Raw genomic sequence first — 24,293 nt, forward strand, 5'->3', positions numbered from 1 at the left:
TGTCATTTCCTGGATTGCTTATCTTTGGTTTGAGTGTTCTGTTTTACTGTGTAGTCTTTTGACCCAACCTAACTGTAGTGCAATTTAAGGGTTAAGTAATGTAAACAAGGCCTTTTAATGAAAATGTAAAGCTTTAGTGAAACACTTTTTAACTAAATGCTAACGTGCAAGACACAAGTCTTTATAAAGTACATGTTGATAAGAATTTGCAATCCCTTAACTTAAAATTATGTTTAAGAGCATAGAATCCTGTCTTTGAAAGATGCTAATAAGGTTTGTTCACAGGGATAAAAACAAATTGACACACTGTTTGTCATGATGCTGATACTAATCACCTCTCTGATGCCAACTGCATTGTTATATCCACAAGAGCTAGGAGACTTCCAAATAGTTACCAGGCAGTTGTGCTCTTCTCAAATTTCTGTTTGTTAATAGCTACTTGTGAAAATTGTTACCAGCGGTCCATGAAAAGGAGACAGAGCTAATCAAAAATTATCTGCAAATATGGTTCAGTTTTTTTATATCCCTGCACCGCCTTCCTCCCACCCCAAAAAAATAAAACAAACAAACAAAAACTTTTGGAATTGGAATGACGAAGGAAAAAAGGTGATATCTAAAATAATTAAGTACAGGTCAGTTTAAATTGGAAGTTATGGTTCTTTTGGACCTTGTAATCCAGCTTCACTAAAACGTCTTTTGGAGTTGCTAACTTTATTATTTTACCTTTGTGAATAAGATATAAATAGAGCACACTAACAATGTTTTACTTGGGCAACCTCTAAAATACCTTTGCCTAAAAAGCATTAAAATAGCAATTGAGCTCCCCTCTTTTCTCCCCCCAAAGTATGAAGAATAGAAATGTGCCACATTGATTTGTGTTGACACATCTTGAAGATGTGTTTTACATCTTCTCCCTTAAAATGCATAGGCAGTTGTTAGTGATAGTTTCAGTAACAAAGAAGGAAGAATGGCAAATAAGTGATAAATAAGGTATTAGACTGTGAAGAAAGAAATAGTGTAAGTATTTGTCATTAGAGTTAGGTGTTGTTAGAGCTAGACTACCAGCTCATTGGAGTTGGGACTTCATCGTGCTAGGTGAAATTTTAAAAGATGGCCCATCTCTTCTCCGTCATATCATCCAATATGGTCCTTTTCTACATGTTGCAAGGTAAAGATGTGTATTTCTGCTGACATGCTCTGCTTTGTCTGGTAGAATAAGATATCCTTTTTTGGAAGGCAGTACTTGCTAAATAAAGAGTTTGGAATGACATATTCTATTATGTTGTTTTGCAGGAAGTCGTCTGTGCTCAGAATACTTTCAGGTGGTTATGTCCAGGTCATCGGACAACTCCTGTACAATTCATGCAGGGACTAATTCATGAGCATTTAACAGCTTTGTTACTTTGTTTTAGATTTGTTGTATCTTTCATAAAAAATTAATCAAATTTAAGAATAGGTACTATGTCTTCTATCCCTCTGAAAGACAAGTACGATGTCCTAGTGCATCTCTCCTTTCTCCTTAATGGGTTTTGCAGTAGCAGTTACGATCGAGACTTAAGTAATGGCTATAAGTATTGTTCTTAAAGTAATTAACGATTGATACTGTGCATTATTCATCGACTTCCCTTTGGGCTTACTAACGCTTTTATGTTTGCTTTAATAAAGAAGTTCTAAAAAGTTATGTCTAAAAGAAAAATAAAAAAAGGTCTAAAAAGTGAAGCCTGTGCCTGGGGTTATTCCTCCCCTGGTGCATTTCCCCTTGATGTTCTTGCTGTGCAGTTGAGGTCCATTTGGATAGCAGCCCAACCCTCTGGTGTGTCAGCTGCGTGCCCTAGTTTATTTTTGTTTGTTTGCAGGGTGCAGCAAGTCATTAATAAAGATGTTAAACATTGCCGGCCCCAGTATCGAGCCCTGGGGTGTACCACTAGTGACTGGCCTTCAACTGGGCTTTCTGCCCCTGATCAAAGTCTTCCAGGCCCAGTCTTTCAGCCAGTCTTCAATCCTCTCACCTCCCACTTGTGTAACCCATGCTTTGTCAGCTTGTTTATGAGCATGCAGTGGAAGACAGCGCCAAAAATCTTACAGAATTGAGGTAAACAACATCAACGGTTTTCCCCTCATCCACAAACTAGTTGTTTCATTGCAGAAGGCTATCAGCTTGGTAAAGCGTGATTGCTCCTTCATAAATCCATTCTGACTATTACCGATCACTTTGCCGTTCATGTGTTTGGAAATGGTTTTCAGGAGCATTTTCTCCATCCCCTTCCCTCACCTCCAGGTCAGCCTTGGGTTTCCTGACACTGTCCCTGCACGATGGGACATCAGCTCCGTCCTCCTGGGTCACCTGCCCTCGCTTCTTTTCATGTCTGAGTGCAGCTCTTTCTTCATCCAGGCAGGCCTCCTGCTTCCTTTGCTTGATTTCCTACTTGTTGGGGTGACCTTTCAAGAGTTTTTGCCTTTGATGAAGTTTTATGCTTCATGCAATGTTGTAATGCGTCTGTGAGTCTGATGTTTTATGATTACGTCAAATACAATGATTGTAGTCCAGTTAGGAACCCCACAGATCATCCTAATGAGATGCTAATTATGTTTTCACACCAATTAAAGAGGAAAGGCAAGCTTGTAGTCTCTGACCTTTAGTCATCTGTATAGGAAATCACACAAATACATCTGTAATTCCTTCAACCACTCCTGTTTTCCATAAACGGTCTCGTGGCTGCTAGCGATGTTTCCCAAGACACTTTCATTTGCTAGGAGGCAAAGCAAACAAGATAAAATATAAAAACAGTGCAATTGAATCTCTCAGCTTTGAAAATGTGCTTAATCATTAATGTTTTTATGCGGTGAAACTGAGAAGTGACATCTCTACAGATGAGTCTTGTTTGTATATATACATATTTAGCATAGGCTGGCATTTGGTGGGTATCTAATAATCTTGGGCCCTGCCTTTAAGTCTATACAGGTAGATATATTATTAGAATAACAATAATAATTTTAGTGAATTTGCAACAGAAACAGTCCCTTACCAGGCATATTTAAAAGTAATTGTGTGGATTGTTAGCTATAGGCTCGTTTATGTGTATCGGGTGTTAAGAAGGCTGTGCAGTTCTGTTGGTTGCTTATTAATAAACATGATGTGGTCTCTGGCTAAAAGCTCTGTGCCCTGCCGAGGTTCAAAAACCTTAAGAAGCAATCTCTGGGTTTTATTCTTAGAGCAGTGAACAAAACTCAGTTAAGGCAAAACACTGGAGATGCTGAGTATGAATGCAGTCTCTGGCTCCTAATGTCTGAAACTAATTTTTAGTTTTATTTGTCCTTGTGTTACTGGAAAAGGCTGGGTGTTTTGGAGAATAATCCGTAAAGTTCTTCTAGGCTGCTGAAAGGTGGAATTGAGTTTAAGCCTTGGAGCAGGCATTTAAAAGACTATTTTTAGGTCAGATTTTGGTGATGTTGTTCTTTGCTGTTCTGAGAGGTCTCGGTTGTGGAGATGGCAGCGTTGATAGTTGATGAAAGCATTGATTAGCAGAATGGTTCACAGGCTTCTGCTTTCTTTTTTTGACTCACCTTAAAATTAAGCGGTATCGTTTTGTGAGCTTGAATTATGTGGTGAACCGTCATGCCTTCCTTCCAGGAGCAAAAATATGCTGTCAGATTTTGAACAGCCAGAATGAGAAGGTAGAGAGAATGTGATCAAAATAATAACGTGGGTAATTAAATCCGTCTTTAAGCATTAAGATTGCTTACTGGTTAAGATTAAAACTACTACTTCAGTTTAAGTCCCGGTGCCGCTAATTAGTGGTAGCGTATCTGCACTGTTTCTAGACCAACCTGGAACCTGTCATTGTGTTTTGTGTACTGCTTTGGGGTGAGTGGTGTATAAGCATACTTGAGAGCTTGTTTTATTTTCCTACTAGGAATATAATGCATGTTTAAATAACATACAACCAGTCTCAGTGTAGTATCTCTTAAGAAAAGTGGTGTAGTAATTATTCCTTTAGTACTCGGTTAACGTATTTTTATTTCTTTTTAGGATGGCTTGAATTCTTTGGTCCTTGATCTGGATTACCCAGCGCTGAGGAAGAACAAGAATATTGATAATTTCCTAAATAGATGTAAGTTGCAAGTGGCCTTTTAAAATTGTTGTGATTGTAGTTGTAGGAGCTGAGTGGTCAGAAATGCATTGCTGATTTTTTTTTTTTTTACTAATTATTGTACCTCTGACTTTATTAAGAAAGATGTTAAAGAAGGCTTTGAAGGACCACTTGTTATGGAGATGTTTCATTTTAGGGAGTTGTTATATTGATGAAAATGTATTGGAAAATACTGACTGTAGAGTGTAATTTTTAAAACTACAGTTAGAAAAATCCTTCTATGTTAAATATTTATTTTGAGTATGTGCTGTGAAGTAATTTGCAAAACATATCCCAGTTATTATGAAGTAAGAATTATGCAAAATGTAAACACTGTATATAAAGTCTTATTTAACCTAGCAAAGACGTCTTCTGTTGATTTTAAAACTTAATTTTTGTACCGTAAAATCTATGGGTGCATTTTTGGACCTTTGTGTAAATGTTCGATTTTGCACAAATTAATTGTTGACAGGATTTTAGTGTTTATTGAGCATGTGAAAATCTAAGACTGTTACAGTAAGAGTTAACTTTATTTTGACTTTAACTTAAGAGTAACTGTACTTTATCTTCTTAAAATGTTTTTCATCTATGTACGTATATACATAAACAAAATATTGTACAAATAGTGGATTATTTGCTTTAAAATATAAGTTGCAGTGAGTAAGACTTTTTGGGATAACTCTTTGTTGTTTAAACTAAAAAAAATTTGCATGTGTCAAGGTTACTGTGAATGCAGTCTATCAGCCACTCCTCTTTTGATTCATTTCCAGTAAGAATTATGAGTCTGCTCTCCATTGCTCTAGGACTTCTTTGAATTTCCATTCATGCCTCTCAAATAAGTGGTTGCTGGTGTAGTCCTTTGTAGTGAGTTCTTATGTTTGGAGTTCAGTGCTTCTCTGTGAAGTTTTGCAGAGCTCCATAGCTTGAATACAGAATAAATAAGAAACAGCGGGTTAGAAGTGGAGGCATACCTTGGGATTTTTCTTAGTCCTAAGTTAAAATGAATGCAAGTAGATATTTTTAAAAGAAAAGGTCAGGAATAGGATTTTAAGTAATTTTGTTACCTGCAACTGTGTATTATAAGTGTGATGTGAGAGGAAAAGACCTATTTGCAGAAAATATGAAAGTGATTTAAATGACAGTAACTTTTATGAGCTGTTCAGATCTGCATGTACATTGGAATACTATTTTTGCAGTAAGACAAAACTAGAAACATTTTCTACGAGGACCAGTATTTATGAGGCATTCAAAATAGAAGCTATGGGAAAACAACGAAACCTTGGAAAATGTATGTACTTTTTTTTTTTTTTCTTCAGCCCCTGGATATTCTTGCTGTCTGTTCCCTTTTCTGAAGACTGCTGTTCCTTCTTCTACCCCAGCTTCTGTCCCATTGCTGTGTTAAATATTAGTAAGCATCTGATGTGGCAGCCGTGCTACCAGCAGTGGCAGAAACACAATCATCTTCTTTGGTTCACAGTTTTATTACTGCCCTTGTTTTTTAAGTCCGCTGTCAGTTTTCGGTTGAAACAGACGAATAACAGATAAAGAGACCTCAGATATGTTTTTAAAAATCTGTCACTTACAGACAGACAAGTCTTTAAATTCACAGTAGTTAATTAAGTGTTTTCACTTTATCCTTATCTGTTGTACTTTGGGGAGTGAGGGAGAGAACAAACCAAAAATGTGTAAGAGGTGACTATTTTGGTTCACACATTGTGAAGTCATTCATCTCTTTGAAGAATTTACTAATGTAACTTGTGTTTCAGTACTGCCTGGGAGAGAATGAAAAGTAGGGCTGCATATCTTCTGTGATTTACAGCTTTTGAAAAAAAAGCATTTTGAAGTGAGAATTTTCTAGACCTTTGAAGCTGGTAATGCATTGGCATTGCAACTGGAAGAATCAGAAACCTGCAATTTGTTTCAGTCTTGTCCAATTCAGGTGTGTGTGGTTTGTTTGAACCAGGCTGGGGAGCTGATCAGAATTAATGCAGATGGTGGGTTGGTAGTTTTCTTGGTTTATTTTTGTTAGAACAAGTCAGGCAAAATAAAAAAAGATCAGTTTCAGATTTTCATATCACTTCTCCACTATTTGTACCAGCATAAAAGGATCTGATCAGGTACAGGAAAAAAAAAAGAAAATCAGATTCTTACTGTCCTCGCCATTTTATGCAGTTTAAAGTTGAACCAATATCTATGTCTTTTTGGAAACCATTGTAACTATCAGTTGAAGGGAAGAGTATACCCATGCTTGCTGAAGCCTCTTGCTATTGTGGTGTTGGAAGAGGAGTTGGGAGTAGTATTAATTTATGGAAGAGTAAGTTCTTGTCTTAGGTTAGGGAACAACGAGTTCTTGTCTCTTCTCATTTTTGTCAGCATCTGAAGAGCTGTAGCAAATGCCTGGATGAGCTTTATTGTCAAAAGGTTCTGACAGACCTCTGGTGAGTGGTCTGTTTGGGGAATCTGGAGCCTGCATCCCTCTTCCAGGCAGAAAGGCGGCCCGAGGCAGCTGCAGAGAGGTGTCATGGCCATTTTGTGAGTTAAGCACTCTATAATTCAAAGTGGAGCAAGTGTTCTTATCTACGTTACATGAATCTTTAAAAATTGTGCGAAATGGTGCAATAATCATGACAATTTTAGTCAATTCTTTCACTATAATACTTTGAGAAGGGCATTTTTTTACCATAGTCCCAGGGATTTGAATACACCCTAATTCAAATTTACTGCAAGTCATTAGTAGCAGGTTTAATGTTTTGTAGATGGCTTATTTTAATATGAAAAGTTTCCATCTCAGATGAGACATTAATTGATATTCAGCTCAACGCATAGTTTCAAGCTGAAATTCAAGTGTTAGCTCATTTCACAGAGTTAAAATTTATTAATTGTGTGTACTGTAGGAGTTTGGTATATTCTGCTTCTGTTAACACTTTGCAGAAGAAGCCTCTTCATGTGTCTAATATGCAAGAAACTTTTTTATCACCTGATTTCCCTTATGAATTGGGTTCATGTAGCAAAGATTTTGAAGCAGGGTGGCTGCAGGGGCGGTCTCTGTGAGCAGAGCCCAGCAGCTGTCCCATGTCAGATCAGAGCCAGCTCCAAAAGGGACCTTACTGCTGGCCACAGCCGAGCCAGTGGGCGATGATGGGTGGGCCTCTGGGAGAGCAGACTGAAAGACTGAAGAAAGGGGTAAAAAAAAAAAAAAAGAAAAAGAAAAAAACACACACAAAATACAATCTGCTGCACAATAGCAGCTGGGAGAGAGGAGTGAGAACATCTTAAGAGAAGCAGCCCTGCAGACCCCAAGGTCAGTGCAGCAGGAGGGCAGGAGGTGCTCCAGGCACACAGCAGCAGTTCCCCTGCGGCCTGTGGAGAGGCCCCTGGTGGAGCAGGCTGTCCCCCTGCAGCCCACGGGTCCCACATGGAGCAGATCTCCACGCTGCAGCCCGTGGAGGAGCCCCCGGTGGAGCAGGTGGATGTGGCCTGGAGGAGGCTGCGGCCCATGGAGAGCCCCCGCAGGAGCAGGCCCCGGGCCGGAGCTGCAGCCCGTGGAGAGGAGCCCACGCAGGAGCAGGGGGTCTGGGGGGAGCTGCCGCCCGTGGGGGACCCGTGCTGGAGCAGTTTGCTCCTGGGGGATGGATGGACCCCGTGGTATGGAGCCGTGTGGGAGCAGTTCTTGAAGAGCTGCTGCCTGTGGGCAGCCCCCGCAGGCTCAGTTCAGGAAGGATGGCATCCCGTGGGAGGGACCCCACGTGGAGCCGGGGCAGAGAGTGACCGTGGAGGAGCGATGGAGACAAAGCATCAGGGACTGACCGCAGCCCCCATTCCCTGTTCCCCTGCGCTGCTTGGGGGGAGGAGGTGGAAGAGAGTGGATGGGGGAAGGTGGTTTTAGTGTGCTTTTTGGTTTCTCACTGTTCTAGTCTGAAAGTGGTAGGCAATAAATTATATTAATCTCCCAGTGCCGAGTCTGTTTTGTCCATGACTAATTGTTGAGTGATCCCCCTGTCCTTATCTCAACCCTTGAGCCCTTTCCATCCTATTTTCTCCCCCTTTCCCTTTGAGGAGGGGGAGTGAGAGAGCGGTTGTGGTGGAGTTCAGCTGCGCAGATGGGTAAAAACCACCATGCCTTATTATTCTGTTTTCTTGCCATTTTTTCCAAAACATGGAACCAAAGTAGAGCATGTATTTATCACATGGGGCACTCCTTTTCAGTTTTCTAAGTTGCTTTAGTCTACTGTTAGGATTCTGTTTAAACTGCTTTTTTTGTCTTTTTTTTTTCTGAGTATTCATGGGACAGGAAAGCATAACGTAATATCTAATTCCAAAAACAATGAGAGGAATTTCATAGTCCTCTGAGAACAAAAATTAGTTTGCTAATTTTAGAGAAGAAGCTTGAGTTTTCCAGGATGGTCTTGGTGTAATAAATCTTTCCTTTTCTTTTCCTTGCCTGTCATCTAGGCTATGACAACAGATTGAGTAAATTCTTCCAAGTCTCTTTTTCTGCCATCTGAGATTTGCTAAGTGTTGAATCATGTCTTGGTGGCTTGTGCCTTTTTCAGGTTGTCTTCCACACAGGTACTACCATAGCCTGTTAGCTGCCTTAACTTCTGGGAGAAGGAAAATTAAATAATTAAGCGACAATTTTATGCACAAAATATATTTAATTGTTGATAATCTATTGTCAAGAATAGAAGGGAATGAAGAATGGTTTTCAAGGAAGACCAAGCTGCGTAGGGAATGGTTCCATCAACAGACCTGGTACAATCCAGAAGCCTTAACTCCATAAACTGATCAACAACTTCCTATGCATTATCCAGCACCACTCAAAGATTGGAAGCCTCTATTGTTACAGTGATTTGCTGATGTTTTGGAGGATGATGAACTTCCAAGGTGTAATGGCAACAAACTACTGTAGAAGAAGCTTCTGCTGCAGGCATGTCACTTGTGCGTGAGCTAAAGGCTTGAAGAGACTTCCTGGCAAGTTGCTGTTACCGTATTCGTCTCCAAACAATTGTTAACTAAGCAATTATGGTTACTTTGAGTTGTATTTATTAAGATGAACTTCTTGCAAAATTAACATTTCTAATTCCTTCGCTTACATTTTGTTACGTCACTTGAAGGTGCTATACAGTTATCAACAGAAGTTCATTATCTCTTATGGCATTAATGCCTGTCATGATTCTAATTCTGTGTTACGTACTTCCTGTCAGTGACACAGGTGAAGTGTTGCATGCCAAGAGAAATCTTAGAAATTTAGATTTTATGTTGAGTTAATGAGTTAATTTCCTCTTTTGTTTTCTCTTGGCTTCTTTAAGGCTGCTACTTGCCAGGTCATTGCAGCCACCAGAGCAGGTTTGGCTTCATTTTCATTTTTAATGCTGTCATTCTGTTAAGCGTAGTGATGGGGAGGTATCAAATAATCAACTTTTTCTAAGAGGAGCATGAATTAGGCCCACAAAATTTAAGACAGGATGTCTTGCATGTATTAACAAATAGCATCATAGAATGGTTTAGGTTGGAAGGGACCTTTAAATATCAGCTAATCCAGTGTCCTTCCTTGGGCAGGGGGACATCTGTCACTACTTTCAGGTTGTCACTACTAAAATCAGGTCCAACCTGATTTTGAACACTTGCTATGACGGGGCTTTCACAACTCTCTGGGCTATACATTCCAGTATCTCACCACCCTCATCATAACAAGTTTGTTCCTTATATTCAACCTAAATCTACCCTCTTTTAGTTTAAAACCCTTATCTCTTGTCCTGTCACTAAGGGCCCTGGTAAAAAGTCTTTCTTTGTCTTTCTTATAAGCCCCTTTTATGTATTAAATGGCTGCACTAAGGTCTGTCTCCCTGGAGCCTTCTCTTCTCCAGGCTAAATAATCCCAAATCTCTCAGCCTGTTTTCATGGGAGAAATGTTCCAGCACTTTGGTCATTTTTGTGGCCCTCCTCTGGGCTGTGAAATATATGTCATTGTTATTAAATGGAAAATTAAAAATTTTTCCATTTGGGTATGTGCAGGCTTACTTTCATTAGGTCAGGGATGACTCGTCTGTGAGTCACAGGAAAGCTACTTTCTCTTTCTGTATATTCTATTCATTTTATCTGTGGAAAACAAAATGTGTGTCTTACTTTTCTGTGGAGGAGATGTTAGCCTGTCTGAAGTTGAGTCCTAGTTTTTGCTCCTTCTACAAATTGCCCAGCAGCTTGTGTTCCCCAAACATCTTTACTTAATGCATACCTGCCTCAGTATTTCTGTTGTGCTTTTTGTTTGGTTTTGGGAGGGTGTGAGATTGCAGCACTTCCTGGCTGTACTTCAGCTTCACTTCTGGCTAGACTTTTGCCCACAGCAGCAACTTTTGACTTAACTGTACTTCATAGCAGCACTCAGTGGTTTATTCTTACAGATCAGACATAGTCAAATTTCACTCCATTGCATTCTTCTTCCTCTATTCCTTGTATATGCACACCCCAGAACTGCCTGATACACGTTCTTTTTAACTTCCAAGAAAATAACCTGGATATGAAACTTTTTTTTTTTTAAAGGAAGGAAAGCTTGCCTCGCCAGCCTCGCCGCCCGCAGTTTTATACTTCTAGTTAGGTATTTATTCCATTTTCACCAGCACTTGTAACCTTCAGCTACATTCTTGCTGCCAGCTGTCAGTGACTGATCCAAACACTCTGCCCTTTCAGAAAGTGAAGCTTCGTTTGTTTAAAGGTTATAGTGCCATTTTCAAGTAGTAAATCAGAAGGTGTCATTAAACACTCTTGCTGTCTAGCATTCCTTGTCCTTCCTATTTTAATGAAGAAACCTGAATCATAGGTGATGATATTTTCACATTTTAGGAATTTTAACTCAAATGTCAGAATGCCATCATATTCTGGGACTGGGCAGTCCATCTTGTTTCTACATTTTAAGTTGATATTTTTCTTCTGCTGGACTTCCTGTTTTTGCAAATTGGTGTGTAAGATATAATCTCTGGTATCTATGCATACAAACTGAGCCGCATGAAACCTTCTGAAATGTTTTTCTATAGTAAAAGGATAGTGTTGGAAAGGTCTCCTGCACCTTGAGTTAGGTCGTGTTATGTGATACATGAACCAAATCATATGATTCAGCATGCTGCAGATATGACATTGCTTCAGGGTTTCTCTGAGCTTGCCTTCTTGCAGCCTGTTTTGCTTCAAGTTAGTTCCATGCTTCGATTATCTATTCCCTATCCGTTAAACTTTATGAGAAAACAGAAACTCCATCTCATCTATATAACACCCACAACATCTGTCTCCGTAGATTTTTTTTCAAAGATCATTAAATCTTGGTAGAGTTAGTAGTATTATTCCATCTTCAACACTTCACAGGGATGATAAAACTGGTAATTCCTCAGCAGGTACCTCATTTGATTACACACAAAATATACACAATATATATATTTATAGATATAAAAATACATATGCCGTAATATATATATAATGTATTAACTGCAATGCTAATTGTGTAAAGAGTTTCACTGGAACTGTATTAAAATTGTTCATAATGTTTCTATTATATTTTGAACACATATTTTGAAGTATTCCTGTGATTTTCTGACCAGTAATGGAGCTATGTAGATCTACAACTTACTGTTACATGTTTAAATCCGTGCCATCTCATCTCACACACCTCAAAACATTTGAAACATCTCAGAAACATTAGAAAATAAAATTCATGTGATTCCTCTCCCTTGTGAGATGTAACATTCCGGGCTCAAACAAGTCAGAGAATAGCACATTCTCTCTGACATGAAATCTGCTTATACTCCTTCTCTACTGCTGCTTCCTGTAAATTTACATTGGTCCTCCCTGTCTTGTGCCAAAGCTTCTGATTTGCATTTGAATAAGTGCAGTTCCTTCTCAGACTGCAAAATTAGTTCACAGCATGAACAAAATAATACATTTTGCGTGGGAGAACCACTGTTGCTGTTGTGTGCTTGCTGCCTAAGCTTTCATGATTTGCTCTAGAAAATGGTCTCTGCATTCTCTCAGCTTCTTTTCCTGTTCACACTCTGGATTCTTTCACAAGTCTTATTGGTACACCAAATTTTGTGTGCCACAGTGCTAGTAGCAGTGAAAGCCAGCAGAATCACAGGATTGTAGAATGGTGCAGTTTGGAAAGAACCTTTGGAGATCAGCTGGTCCAACTCTCTGCTCAAAGGCAAAGCAGTTTTGACATAAATCAGGTTATTCAGTGCCTTGTGCAGTTAAATTTTTAAAATTTCCAAAGATGGAGAATCTGCAGTTCCCCTGGACAATCTGTACTGTCCCACTTTCTTTATGGGGATTCTTTTCCTACTCTGTGGGATTTCTGATGTGCCAACTCATCTGTTGCCTCTTGTCCTTTCAGTCTGCACCTCTGAGAAGAGCTGGGCTCTACAACCTTCAGCTTCTGTTTAGGCCAGCCATTTGGATTTCCCAAGCTGAACATCTCCAGCTCTTTCAACTTCTCAGTGTACCTTGTGTGGTCCAACCCTTCAAGCATCTTGGTGGTCTTCCACTAGGCTAGGGAGTGTTTAATTAATTAATTTATTTTTTTTATTGCACTGAGAAGACCAAATCTAGATACATACTTCCAGATGTGGTCTCAGAAGTAACAACTAGGGGAAGAATCACTTCCCTCAGCCTACTGGCTATGCATTTACCAGAACAGCCTGGTAGTGTCCAGTCGGTGCAGAGGCTTAATGCTTGTTCGTGTTCATTCATCCTGTTGTCCACTAGGGCTCTTGGGTCCCCTTTCTCAAGCTACGTTCTGGCTGGTGGGGCTACACCTCGACTACTGTGTTCTGCTTTGGGCCCCTCACTACAAGAAGGACATCGAGGCCCTGAAGCATGTCCAGAGAAGGGCTATGAAGCTGGTGAAGGGCCTGGAGCACAAGTCCTGTGAGGAGCGGCTGAGGGAACTGAGCTTGTTTAGTCAGGGAAAGAGGAGGCTCAGGGGAGACCTTATTGCTCTCTGCAGCTACCTGAAAGGAAGGTGTGGGGAGCTGGGGGTCAGCCTCATCTCATAGGTAACTAGTGATAGGACTAGAGGGAACAGCCTCAAGTCAAGTCAGGGGAGGTTTAGGTTAGAAATTAGGACACATTTCTTCTCAGAAAGAGTAGTCAGGCATTGGAACGGGTTGCCCAGGGAAGTGGTGGGGTCACCGTCTCTGGGGGTGTTTAAGGAAAGGCTGGACGTGGTGCCTAGGGACATGGTTTAGTGGGTGACATTGGTAGTGGGGTGATGGTTGGACCAGATGATCTTGAAGGCCTTTTCCAACCTTGGTGGTTCTATGATTCTCTTAAGAGCAGCCCTGCCCTCCAGTGTGCTCCCTGCCATTTTATCAGTGAACCTGCAACGAGGAGACCGATATTATCTTCTGGGCCATTAATAAAAACACTAAACATTATGGGGCAGTATCAATCCCTAACTCATCTTGTTTGGAATCGGCAACCAGTTGGACAGGTGAACCTCTGACCACTGCTTCAGCAAGTTTTCCACTCGCCGTGTAATTTCTCTGTGCAGTCCGTGTCCTCCCAGCTTGACTACAAAGATGCACTGAGATGCTGTGTTGAAAGCCATGCTACAGTCAAGGAAAGGACACACACACTGTTCTTCCTTTGTATTCCATCTTACCACGGAAGGTAATTAAGTCCTTAATTCTGATTTCCTCTACAGTGGCTGCCCGACATTCTGCTGTTAGCTTCAGGGAGCTGGGAGGCCTGTGAACAGAGCTTGCCAGTAAAGCCTGAGCCAAAAAAGGCACAGAGTACCTTGATCTTCTCCATGTCCTTTGCCACTGAAGCCCTACGCCACTGAGAGCAGTGGGCCCACATTCGCATCATTCTTTCATTTATTGATAGTTTTACTGCTTTATAAAAGCTCGTTGCCCTTCATAAGCCTGGTTAGTTTCAGCACCAGCTGAGCTTGACTTTCCCAATTCCATCCTTGTGTGCATGGGATATTGCTGCTGGGTATGGGGTAGCCCAGCTCAGCTTCCGTGTTCCAAACCTTTGCTTTTTGTGCTTGAGTTGAGGCAGAGGTTACCCATTCAGCTAGTGTGGCTTTCTGCCATGCCTGCTTGATTTCTAGCTAACTAGAACAGACTGTTCTTGTGCTATGAACACGTCATCTTCAAAGATCAACCCACTCCTCTGCCCTCCACAGTAGCTTCCCACAGGATCCTGCCTGTAAATCCCCTGAACAAGCTGTAGTCTGTTCTCCTGAAGTCCAGGGTCTGATGTTTGCCCTCCTCAGTTTTCTCCGGATCTTAAATTTCACCAACTCACACTCGCTTCAGCCAAGGCTGCCATTAACTTTGTCATCCCTGGTCAGTTCTTTCTGGTTTGTGAATAACAGATCAGAGTGCCTCCCTAACTGGGCTTGTTAGTCACTGGGGTTAAAAGAAATGCTCTCGATGGTCAGGAATGTCATAGATTGCTTGTAGCCTGCCAGGTTGCCCTTCAGGAATATGTAGGAATGGTTAAACTATTTACCAGGTATTTGTTATCATTAACTTCCCGCTGACAATGCCGTCTTTAATGTCATACTGAATTAACTGCATCTCTGATCCTTTTTTTCCCCCGTTAAGTCTGAAGTCCCTTTTAATTTCTTCCTTGGGATCGAATTCCACAATCTTTGACTGTGAACAGGGATCTCACAATATACACCTTTACTCCTCTCTGGATGTAAGCATCCACAGCTCTTCATACAAGCTCATGTTATTTCCTGGCAGAGGTCTTGCTCGAGCCAGCCCTTTTTGCACATTTCTGCTCTTCCTATAAGTATGTGTGAGGGCAACATCAAGATTTGGCACATTTAAGAAAAATTACGTCCAGTACTGTGGATTCCACTCACTGCTTCCATTAGCTTTGTCATTGTGAATAGAATTTATTTTTTTTAAATGCATTTAGCCACGAGTGCATTCACTAGCATGCTGCATTTGCAAAATTACAGTGGCTTGGACCTTGCAGTTCTTTAGAATTTGTCCAAGGTCAGAATTTCATTGGCTTTCCTTACAGATTCCCACAACTGCAAACCAAAATAATAATAAAAAAAAAGAGCTTACCTGCAGAATATTGTACCAGAGGATGCTAGAACGTGATATTGTAGATCTAATTTTTAGAGTTGTTGGTGTACACTGCAGAAGCGGTGAACACTAAGGAAGGATCTTTGTGATGACCAGTAGATACATAAACATAATGAATTACAATATCATGAACAAATTGATCGGAAATCGTATCCTAGCGTGATCTAGCCTGAAGTTGTACATGAAGGTTATTGAGTTGTATTCCTCACTGTCTGACTGTTGTTGAACCCTTCAGCTGTGTACGAGCAGGCTGCACCTGTAGCGCTTTTGTGTGTAAGAGGGATTTGGTGCTCCTGCGTTCTCCATAGTGTCCATCATTGTGGCAACACAGCATATGGCCATGAGTAAACGTCTGAAAATTCAAGATGGGCATCTCTGGTTCTTGTCCTTATCAGAGCCTTCCTGGAAGCTTGTTTATGAGTATCAGAGGTGTAGAATGAGAATTGGCAAAATCCAAAGGAAATTTCAATTGTTACATCTAAACATACACATTCGTTATTTTTCCAACAGTACCAAAAGGAGCTTTTTTATGGTGACTGCAGATTTCAAGAATTACCAAGAAGGCTCTAAACATTTGCATACAAATGTCTTATTTTGACTCTAAATGGCAAGTGTTAAAGAAAATTACTGTGTTTGGTTAACACATGCATTATCACACATTTTATTTAATTTGTTTTAGATGAGAAGATTGTGGAAAAAATACGAGCTTTACAAATGAAAGCTGAAGACTATGATGTTGTTAAGGTGATTGGAAGAGGGGCTTTTGGAGAAGTGCAGCTGGTAAGATTGATGATTTATTGATTAAACAGATTTATGGCTGTAGTCAAAACTCTGCCCAGTCTTGCATGCTTTATATCTAAAAATGCATTCTTACAAAGAATAAATGTTAAAGTAGAAATCATTTTCATTGTATCCTGAGGTCATTTCTATTGATAGTAAACCAATACAGTCTACGTTTAGAATATGATGGATTGGAAGGGAAGGACTTGGGAAACAGTTTGCCATACTGTCATCAAAATGAAACAGGCAGTTCATGGCAGTTTTATTTTTGTTGGCCACAACTATCACCACGTAATAATGTTTGAAACCCTCCAATTAAAGAAGAAGCTAATAGTGCAACCAAAAAAAAACTTGTTGTTTTTGTCTTGTAATTTTGATCCTTGCATTGTATTTAACTGATATGGTTTGTGTATTTTTTTTTCCATTAAGACTCTTCTCTTAACATTTTTGCCCAACAGCCTATCCTATATAATATCTATTGTCAGAGATGGATTACTTTTAAAATTTATATTGCAGAGAAATTCTATTCCAAATAACAAAACAAAAAAGTTTACACTGTCTGACTTAATATATCATGCACAGACAGTTTGCATTTAGTTTTGATTTGTCCTGGATTCCCAGGACAATCTGTGAGATAAATAGCAGAAACATTGGAACATGAGACGGATTGATATGGCAGTTTTGAAACATGCTATAGGTGTAAGCAGCTAATGGAATCTGAGAATAGCACAAACAAGTTTCCATGAGCTAACAGGTAGGTGTGTATTGGCTGATCCATGCTAATTTTCTGTGTAAGCATTCTCAGAGGATGTGAGAGATGTGAAGTCAATGGAAAGGGGAACAACTAATTTGCAGCAATTGAAGCTGGTTTACTCGTTACCACAAGGTAACAAAAACTGTATTTTGCTTAGGGATTTTGGCATGGAAGTGGCATTTTACTGTTCTGTGCTAATTTTGTACTAGAAAGAAGGGAAGGTCATATCACCTGGTAATATAAGGTATTTTTGAAAACACAGTATATCGGAGTTTTGTTGAGAAATGTTGCAAGTTGTTATATCTGTGGTGCTTGTAGGAGGCACACAATGTATAATGGTAATAAACCTATTACCCATTTATAAAATTATTTGTATATTCCATGCTAGTATTGGTGAAATTGGTTGGAAACAGGGAAGAAATACAAGCTTTTACAACTGTTTGTTTATTTTTATTCCTTGTTTTCTTTGCAGCAGTGACTTGATCAAAGTTGTGTTGTCTTAAACAGATGTAATTTTGATCCTTCATTACCAATAAGTCAATATTTATTGTCTCAAAATAGATACAAGAGGTCTTGGTTTGGTGTATTAGAACAGATGAATAGTGGATTCAACTTTGTGGTTTAATACAGTGTAAATAAGGTGAAGCTTTTGCTTGCTTACTCTTCCTGGCTAACTGTATAACGTGCTTTTCAACATGAAACAAAAAATGGAGTGGGAGAAAACGATGGCTAGCTTAAAACCACTTATGTGCCGTATGGGTAATTTGCGAGTTTAGATGTCATTCATGTGGCAGTTAACACTATTGAATCTGCAATTTTTATTTATTTATTTTGTATTATTTTTTTAAGGCAATTTCATCCAAGTGTGGCAACATGGGAATGTAGCGCTCCCTCTTCCCTATTTCTTTCTGGGTCAGTTGTGCTTCATTTCTATCAAGAAGAATTTATGAAATACAGAGAGGGATTTTTCCAAAGATGGCATTTTCAATCAAGACTTTAAAGAATTAGTGGGTGTATTGCTTATATATCTTTGCTGGCAAGAGATCAAAACCAAAACTGTCAGCAGAACCCCATGTATTTGAGAAGCTACTGCTGCAGAGAGCTTTGTAAGAAAATGGTCTATTCTTACTCCTCTCTGTCTTTTCACTGATAGTCAATTGTTTCATTTTAAAGTCTTTTATTAGACATTTTTTCATTATATATTTGCAGTTAGAGCATCTACTAAGGATGCTTTTGAGATGCTCTTTTTCCATGTGCTTGAATGGTTATCGAAGAACAATCAAGTTGTAACAGCTGCAGTTCCTCTTCCATTTATTGTTGGGAGGAGATGAAAAGGAGAAGATACCAATAACAGAAATTGTTTGCGTTTTTTGGATGTCACACTGATGTATTTGCTGGAAGCATGCAAGAAAATCAAATTTTTAATGGGCTTCAGAAATGAAACATTGTTTTCTTATATACATTTCTAAGCACTTCATGTTTTTTTGTTTTTGTTTTGTTTTGTTTTTCTAAACCATTAAATAGTTGTTTTTTTTCATTTGCTTTTTGACATTTAATTTTCAAGTTCTTAATTTGTTCTGGCTTAGAAGGAAAACATTTTTTTTCCTCTTAATGTGCTTTTTTTCCTCTTAATGTACTGTATCATTTGTAAAATTCTGAAGTAGAAATTGTTCACAGTGCACATACTTCAACTAGGTAGTTTGAGTAGTCTGAAGACAAACTTTAGTTCTCATTCGCTTAATCTTTATAATGTAATGTTGAAACACACAGTAACTTGGTCATATATGACCAAAACAGTTGTTGTTATTTTTTAAGCAGGCACTTGAAGCCCTAAAATAAAAAAGCTAAAGAATGGTTGGTACTGGAAGGAAATCTCTTTGTGTTCATATAGAGCTCTTTTGTACTTCATGACAACTTAAAAGAACATTTTTTCTGGAATGTGAACGTACAAGTAGAAACCATGATGCTGTATTGTCTTACAGCTAAAAAGTAATGGGTTAATAAATACAACTGTAGATCTGAACTAATATTAGCTGGTGATGAGGGCATACATACCTAGATTTTTTGCCTCATAAGGTATGATACAAGTTTAAACTATTGAGCTAAGCTATATCTATTTCTACTTCATTCATAATGTTAACACCACAGTTGCAGATGATGGATTTGCAGTAATCAAAATATTTTGCAACACATTCTGTGATCAAAATAGAAATTTGTTTCACTGGGGGCTACAGAAAGAACCATAAATAAAATGTGCTTGAGTATGAGTTAAATTCATGATTGTCATGTTATCAGTGCATGCCATTGTGCATAAAGATATGTAGAACAAATATTTTTCAAATATTTGTCCTATTTAAATATAACGAGACAAAAAATGAGCACGTTAACATATAGCATAGAATAATCAGCTGTGACTGCCTTCATGTAATTTTTTTCTTCCCCCAAGCTTTCTGCTTTAGAATGGCATTTTCTTGTGAAACAAGCGGAGCACAGAGATCAACTTCCCAGATTATAAAGAAAGGAAAACATATTCTTTGATGTTGTATCTTACAGCTATATTTAAAACAAACAAAAAAAAACACCTCAATTTCCCCCCATCACACACAAATTCAGTGCGGTAAAGAGAGATCAGATGACTCTGGTCTGAGCATCTGATTTTGGTGGAAGAGCAATTTCCGAGGACTTGAGAAGTATTAAACTCAACCCTTGTACCCTGTCCTTCTCCTTTGCTGGGTCAGTGGTGGTGAAGAAAGCTAAGAAATCCCTGTCTGCAGCCAGATCTCTTCTTCTCGTATGCAGTGGCGCGAATAAAAGTGACTGGTGTCTAGGCCAGACATAAAAATCGAATTATGGTGCTTAATTTGTTGCTTGTGGTTCATGCAGAAGTAGCAATTTATGAAAGCACATCCTGAGTACCTCTTTTGTTTTTACTTTAGGAAAAATCCTCTTGATCTGAAATCAGAATCTCAGTTCCTTTGCCCAGGTCTAATTACACAGTACTGTAACACTGCGGTGACGCAGCAGGCTGACGTGGTCGTATGCTGGAACAGAAAACTAACAGCTAAATCCTTCTGGTGTTGGGGTAGTAAAGGATGCTCTGGGTGACAGTCTATACGGTATGATTTAGTGTTGCAAAGCAGGGGTTGTCGTAGCATATGTAACCAGGTGCTGGTTTCGAATTTTCCAGGAAATGCTTGCTGTATGAGGCTTTGTTCCCCAGCCGCTGCTGCTGTCAAAGTGCATATAAAGTAGTCGTGGTCTCTTACCCAAAAGTTTATCAGGATGTGAACTTCAGGACTCTATCTGCAGTAATTTCCTATGGTTCTATTACATAAATTTTACAGAATATTTGTAATTATTTCAAAACCTGAGGGTTAATTTCACAACTCCACTCTAGAATCTTCATTTTCTTTCATGGTAGAAGAGTTGCTACCTTTATTAATCCATACTACGTATTTAATCTGCTGTTTTCTTTGCCTGCAGATTATCATCTGATGTGAATGCTCTAGAAATTATGGATGCATTTTCTGCATACTGATTTCCTGAAAGTCTTAGATTGCTGTGATTTTTTTCGTCTGTCAATGACGAGGCAGAGTAGAGGGAAATTCTCATTCCTTAATGTGTTTTAGGAGTTAAATGAGGTCATGTTACTTTATGCTGATGGCACGAAGGGATTTTCCTACCTATTTTGAGTGTTACTCTGGTGAGCTGCAGTTTAAATTTGGCAGTTCATTTAACCAGTTGGAAGAAAATGAAACATCATGACAGTTTAATACATGAACAATCTGCTATATGAGCCAATATATGTATGTACAAATATAGCTCTTGGGTGAAGAGCCCAGTGGCCATCATCTAAACAGGCTGTCTTCAGCAGCCATCGTAGTGATGCAAGAAGTAATATAATTGGTAGGTCTGTTCACCTGCGAAGCAAGCCTTTGGATGTGCCAGAAGAAACCTATCTTGAAATTTCTCAAGAAATAGTTTAGCCAACTAATAATCTAATGGCACTGTTTAGAGAGGTGCACGAGTTTTTTTTGCTCCTCTTATGCATGAGCCTTCTTTGGGGTGTACTGACTATTGGAGTCTTTTTCTCTAAGTAATTGGAGATAATTGTTTTTGTAAATGAAGACAGCTATACTAACTACACCCAAGCACAAGTACACGATGAATTTAGGAACCATAAACTACTAAAATGCCTTACAGAGATGTATATGCAGGTTCACATGAAATGCTTCTGCAATTAAACAAGATTTTCTTTGAGGTTTCTTGTTGCTGAGTTTCTTCTGTTTTTGAACAGGATTACAAAAGCTCTATGTTACAGAGCATAGTTTGTGGTGTGCCACCAATTCTTTGTAAATAATTCCATCAGGGATTAGAAAATGGGAGGAAGGTAGTTTGCAAAATTTTCTTAGAAGACATGTTCACTAACTGATTAATTGTTAATGTTCTTAATGCACACAGGTAACATGGTTCTGTCTTAGGGTTTGGCTGGAGGTTTTTTGACTTAGTTATGCAGGAGGTTGTTGGTCAGTGTTAAACTGTGCAAGGTGCTAACTAACATTTTTGTACCTGTTTCTTGAAAGCAAAAAGACACAATTTCAAGAACTGTAAATTGATAGATAATCCTGTTGCTATATATGTTTTCATTTCTTCTAAGGTTTTATTTATTTATTTATTTTTAACCTAATGTTTCTCCTGTTTCTACAAATCATTCCCGTTGGCTTGAGCAACAAGCTCAAGCTTACGGCTCCTCAGGAACAGGAGGCCGATGCTCCCATGTTTGTAGACCACATAAGTGCTTCTCTGAAGCTTTGCATTGCAGTTATAATGAACCTGAAATGCTTCGATTTGTACAGGAAAAGAGCTTATTAAACATTATTTCAAGAATCATGATTAAACTTGGACATTGCGTCAACCTAACAGGTTGGGGGATATGATTTATTTTACTAAATGTTAGGTTTTTAAGTGAACCACAAAGTCTTTACCATTTGGTTCTGATGTCACAAATGAGGCCAACTTAATTTTATTTTTTTTCTATGCATAAAATATGCCAAAATTTAAGATATAGTTAATTTATTATTTCTGCTGACGCAGACATCTCATAGATGAATACTCCTCACCTTGATTTCTGCAAGGAACACTTGTCAATGTTACAACATTGGTCCTTTAGTAGTTGTTTCATTAGTCACATAAATGGAATATTTCACTAACAGGATAATGACTTTACAGTCTGTCGTATGGATTCTTTTTCATGTCCATATTCAGATGAAGTTTTCCAAAATATGTTCAGATTTTGTGATAAAAGTTTTAATTTCAGTTTACTAACAAGATCCATATTACTGATTTCACACCATTTAAAATGAATTTAAGAACAAAAAAAGAAATAGCAGTGTTTTCATGAAAACATAAAAGATGAACGAATCTGAAGTGGACTGCTTGCAGAATTTCTAACAGATTAATGAAACAGAGATAGTGTTCAGAATAAGAAATTGTAAACAGTTGCATTTTTTTCTTCTTACGTGACGAAACTTTTAAAGGGAGCATAGAAAAGCATTTTCTTTTTCTTCTGTAAAAATAATTATTTTATTGTTTTTTTCTAGTACTCTGGTGATTTGCAGTAGGCGTATTCACTCAGAAAATGCTAGGAGCAGTCTTGCTCTTTATAGGAAGGTGGTACGTTCCGGGTTCTAAGAAAATCTTTTAGTAGTTGCAATTGGATTAAGCAGGCTACTGAAGACAGCTCTCATTTTTATGGTCATAGCCATAGTAGCAAAGAACATGTGTTTGTGCATCAGTACATCTTCAGTAAAGCAGCTATCCCAAACAGAGCCTGCAGCCCTGAGGCACGTCCTTCCTGTGGCCCCACAACTCTTCCTCTGGGGTTGCAGCAGCAGCTGCAGGAGTTGGCCAGGCTCTGGCATCTGCTTGGCATCCGTGTTTCTTCCCTACTATGTTTTTTGGAGCAGCTGTCAGGTTTTTCTTTCCAGGTTTGAAAGTTCTCAAGTTCTTACTGTGTAGCAAGTTGGATATATGAAGACCTGGAGGCATCGCATCCCAACAAACAGTTTGCAGTTAGGAGAAATTTGCTATGTCGGTACTCAATTTTTTTATTATTATCATTTTATTTTTACGAGACATATTGAAAAAGTTGGTTTGCTTCTTTTCAACCAACAGGTTCGCCATAAAATGACACAGAAGGTTTATGCAATGAAGCTACTTAGTAAATTTGAAATGATCAAGAGATCAGATTCAGCCTTTTTCTGGGAAGAAAGAGATATCATGGCCTTCGCAAACAGTCCATGGGTGGTTCAGGTAAGGAAGAAATGTAAGAGTGAAATAATAATATTAAAGCCATAAATCATTCCTAGTCTTGAGCTCGATTTGAATTTACTTCTAAACTCAATGGTTTAGATTCAGATCGTACTTTTTAAAGATGCATGTTTACAGCAATTTCAGTGAGTTTTGTGCATTTGGTTATATTAGGACGTAGATTAACTTGTATTTTGGTCACTAAAATGCATCATAAAATGGAATTAAACAGAATTTTAAGTATCCAGAATGAACAGCATTAAGTATCCACATAATTATTGGGAATAACGGAGATAAGAGAAGTTATGGTTCCAGATAGAAAAAAAATCTGTATGGGAATATAGAAACAAATGCTAGCATTACTTCCAGTCTTTCTTGATGATATGGTCAGTTGATCACAAGTATTATGAGTGCCTGAAGATGTTACTGGCCTTTAAGTTGAGATATGCTAGGTGGATGAGTGCACATTCCTGGTGTCCTGCAAGACGGGAGACTGTAACAGTGGTTTGCTTGAAGCCATCCTCTCTCTGGTGGTGAGTTACCACATCTCAGCTCAGAAGCAATATCCTCCTGCTGATGGAGAGTTGACTTCTTCAGCTGTTCTTGAACACTGTTGCTTGCAACTCTCTCATGGTATTCGTTATCATGTTTGTAAAATGGATTATACTTTTGGGAAGAATTAGTGCTAAATACTGCAATTTGTTATAATTGGTAGACTACATGGATTAATAAAATGCATAGTGAAAGTATACGTTTAGGGAATGGTATTACTAATATATTTTGTTAAATAATTAATACATTTAAATCCTCTCAGTTACATTGCTGCACTTCTGTATTTTTAGAAAGTAAAAACAGGCCTTAAGCTCTCCATATATTTTTCATAATATTTTACATCATGCCTGCAAGCAACGTTTCACTTTTTTTTTTTCATTTAGATGTTTTACTCTTCTGAGCATATTCTGTATTCTTGCCTGTATTCAGGTGAAACACTTAACAGAATAGATGACTTATTTACTACTTTGGTTTTGTTCTAGTGACAAAAGTTGTCTAGAAAGTATTTTTATTTTTTTACAGTTGAACTGAATGATCATGCAGTTGAAAGAAAATGTCTGACTATTATCACAGGAAAGGGTATTGCGTGATATTTATATGTGCATGTATATTTGTAAATGGAAAATGTCAACTGTATTATAGCTGCAATTGTGCTTTCTGTGACGGAGTGTA

General features: G+C 38.6%; 1 protein-coding gene across 4 annotated transcripts in view; it reads left to right on the plus strand.

Moving 5' to 3' along the window:
* ROCK2 (Rho associated coiled-coil containing protein kinase 2) overlaps positions 1-24,293 on the plus strand; it is a 555,405-nt gene that overhangs the window by 490,754 nt on the left and 40,358 nt on the right. For 2 of the 4 annotated variants that reach the window (XM_035562551.2, XM_035562553.1), the window contains exons 2-4: positions 4,031-4,112; positions 15,906-16,006; positions 22,935-23,072. In XM_035562551.2, the coding sequence (XP_035418444.1) occupies positions 4,031-4,112; positions 15,906-16,006; positions 22,935-23,072 (321 nt within the window). Of the gene's footprint in view, positions 1-4,030; positions 4,113-5,326; positions 5,419-15,905; positions 16,007-22,934; positions 23,073-24,293 lie in introns of those variants that run through there. The other 2 variants (XM_050709455.1, XM_050709456.1) reach the window with 2 other exon arrangements.

The sequence above is a fragment of the Cygnus atratus genome, chromosome 3 (assembly GCF_013377495.2).
Source record: "Cygnus atratus isolate AKBS03 ecotype Queensland, Australia chromosome 3, CAtr_DNAZoo_HiC_assembly, whole genome shotgun sequence".
NCBI classification, from domain to species: domain Eukaryota; kingdom Metazoa; phylum Chordata; class Aves; order Anseriformes; family Anatidae; genus Cygnus; species Cygnus atratus.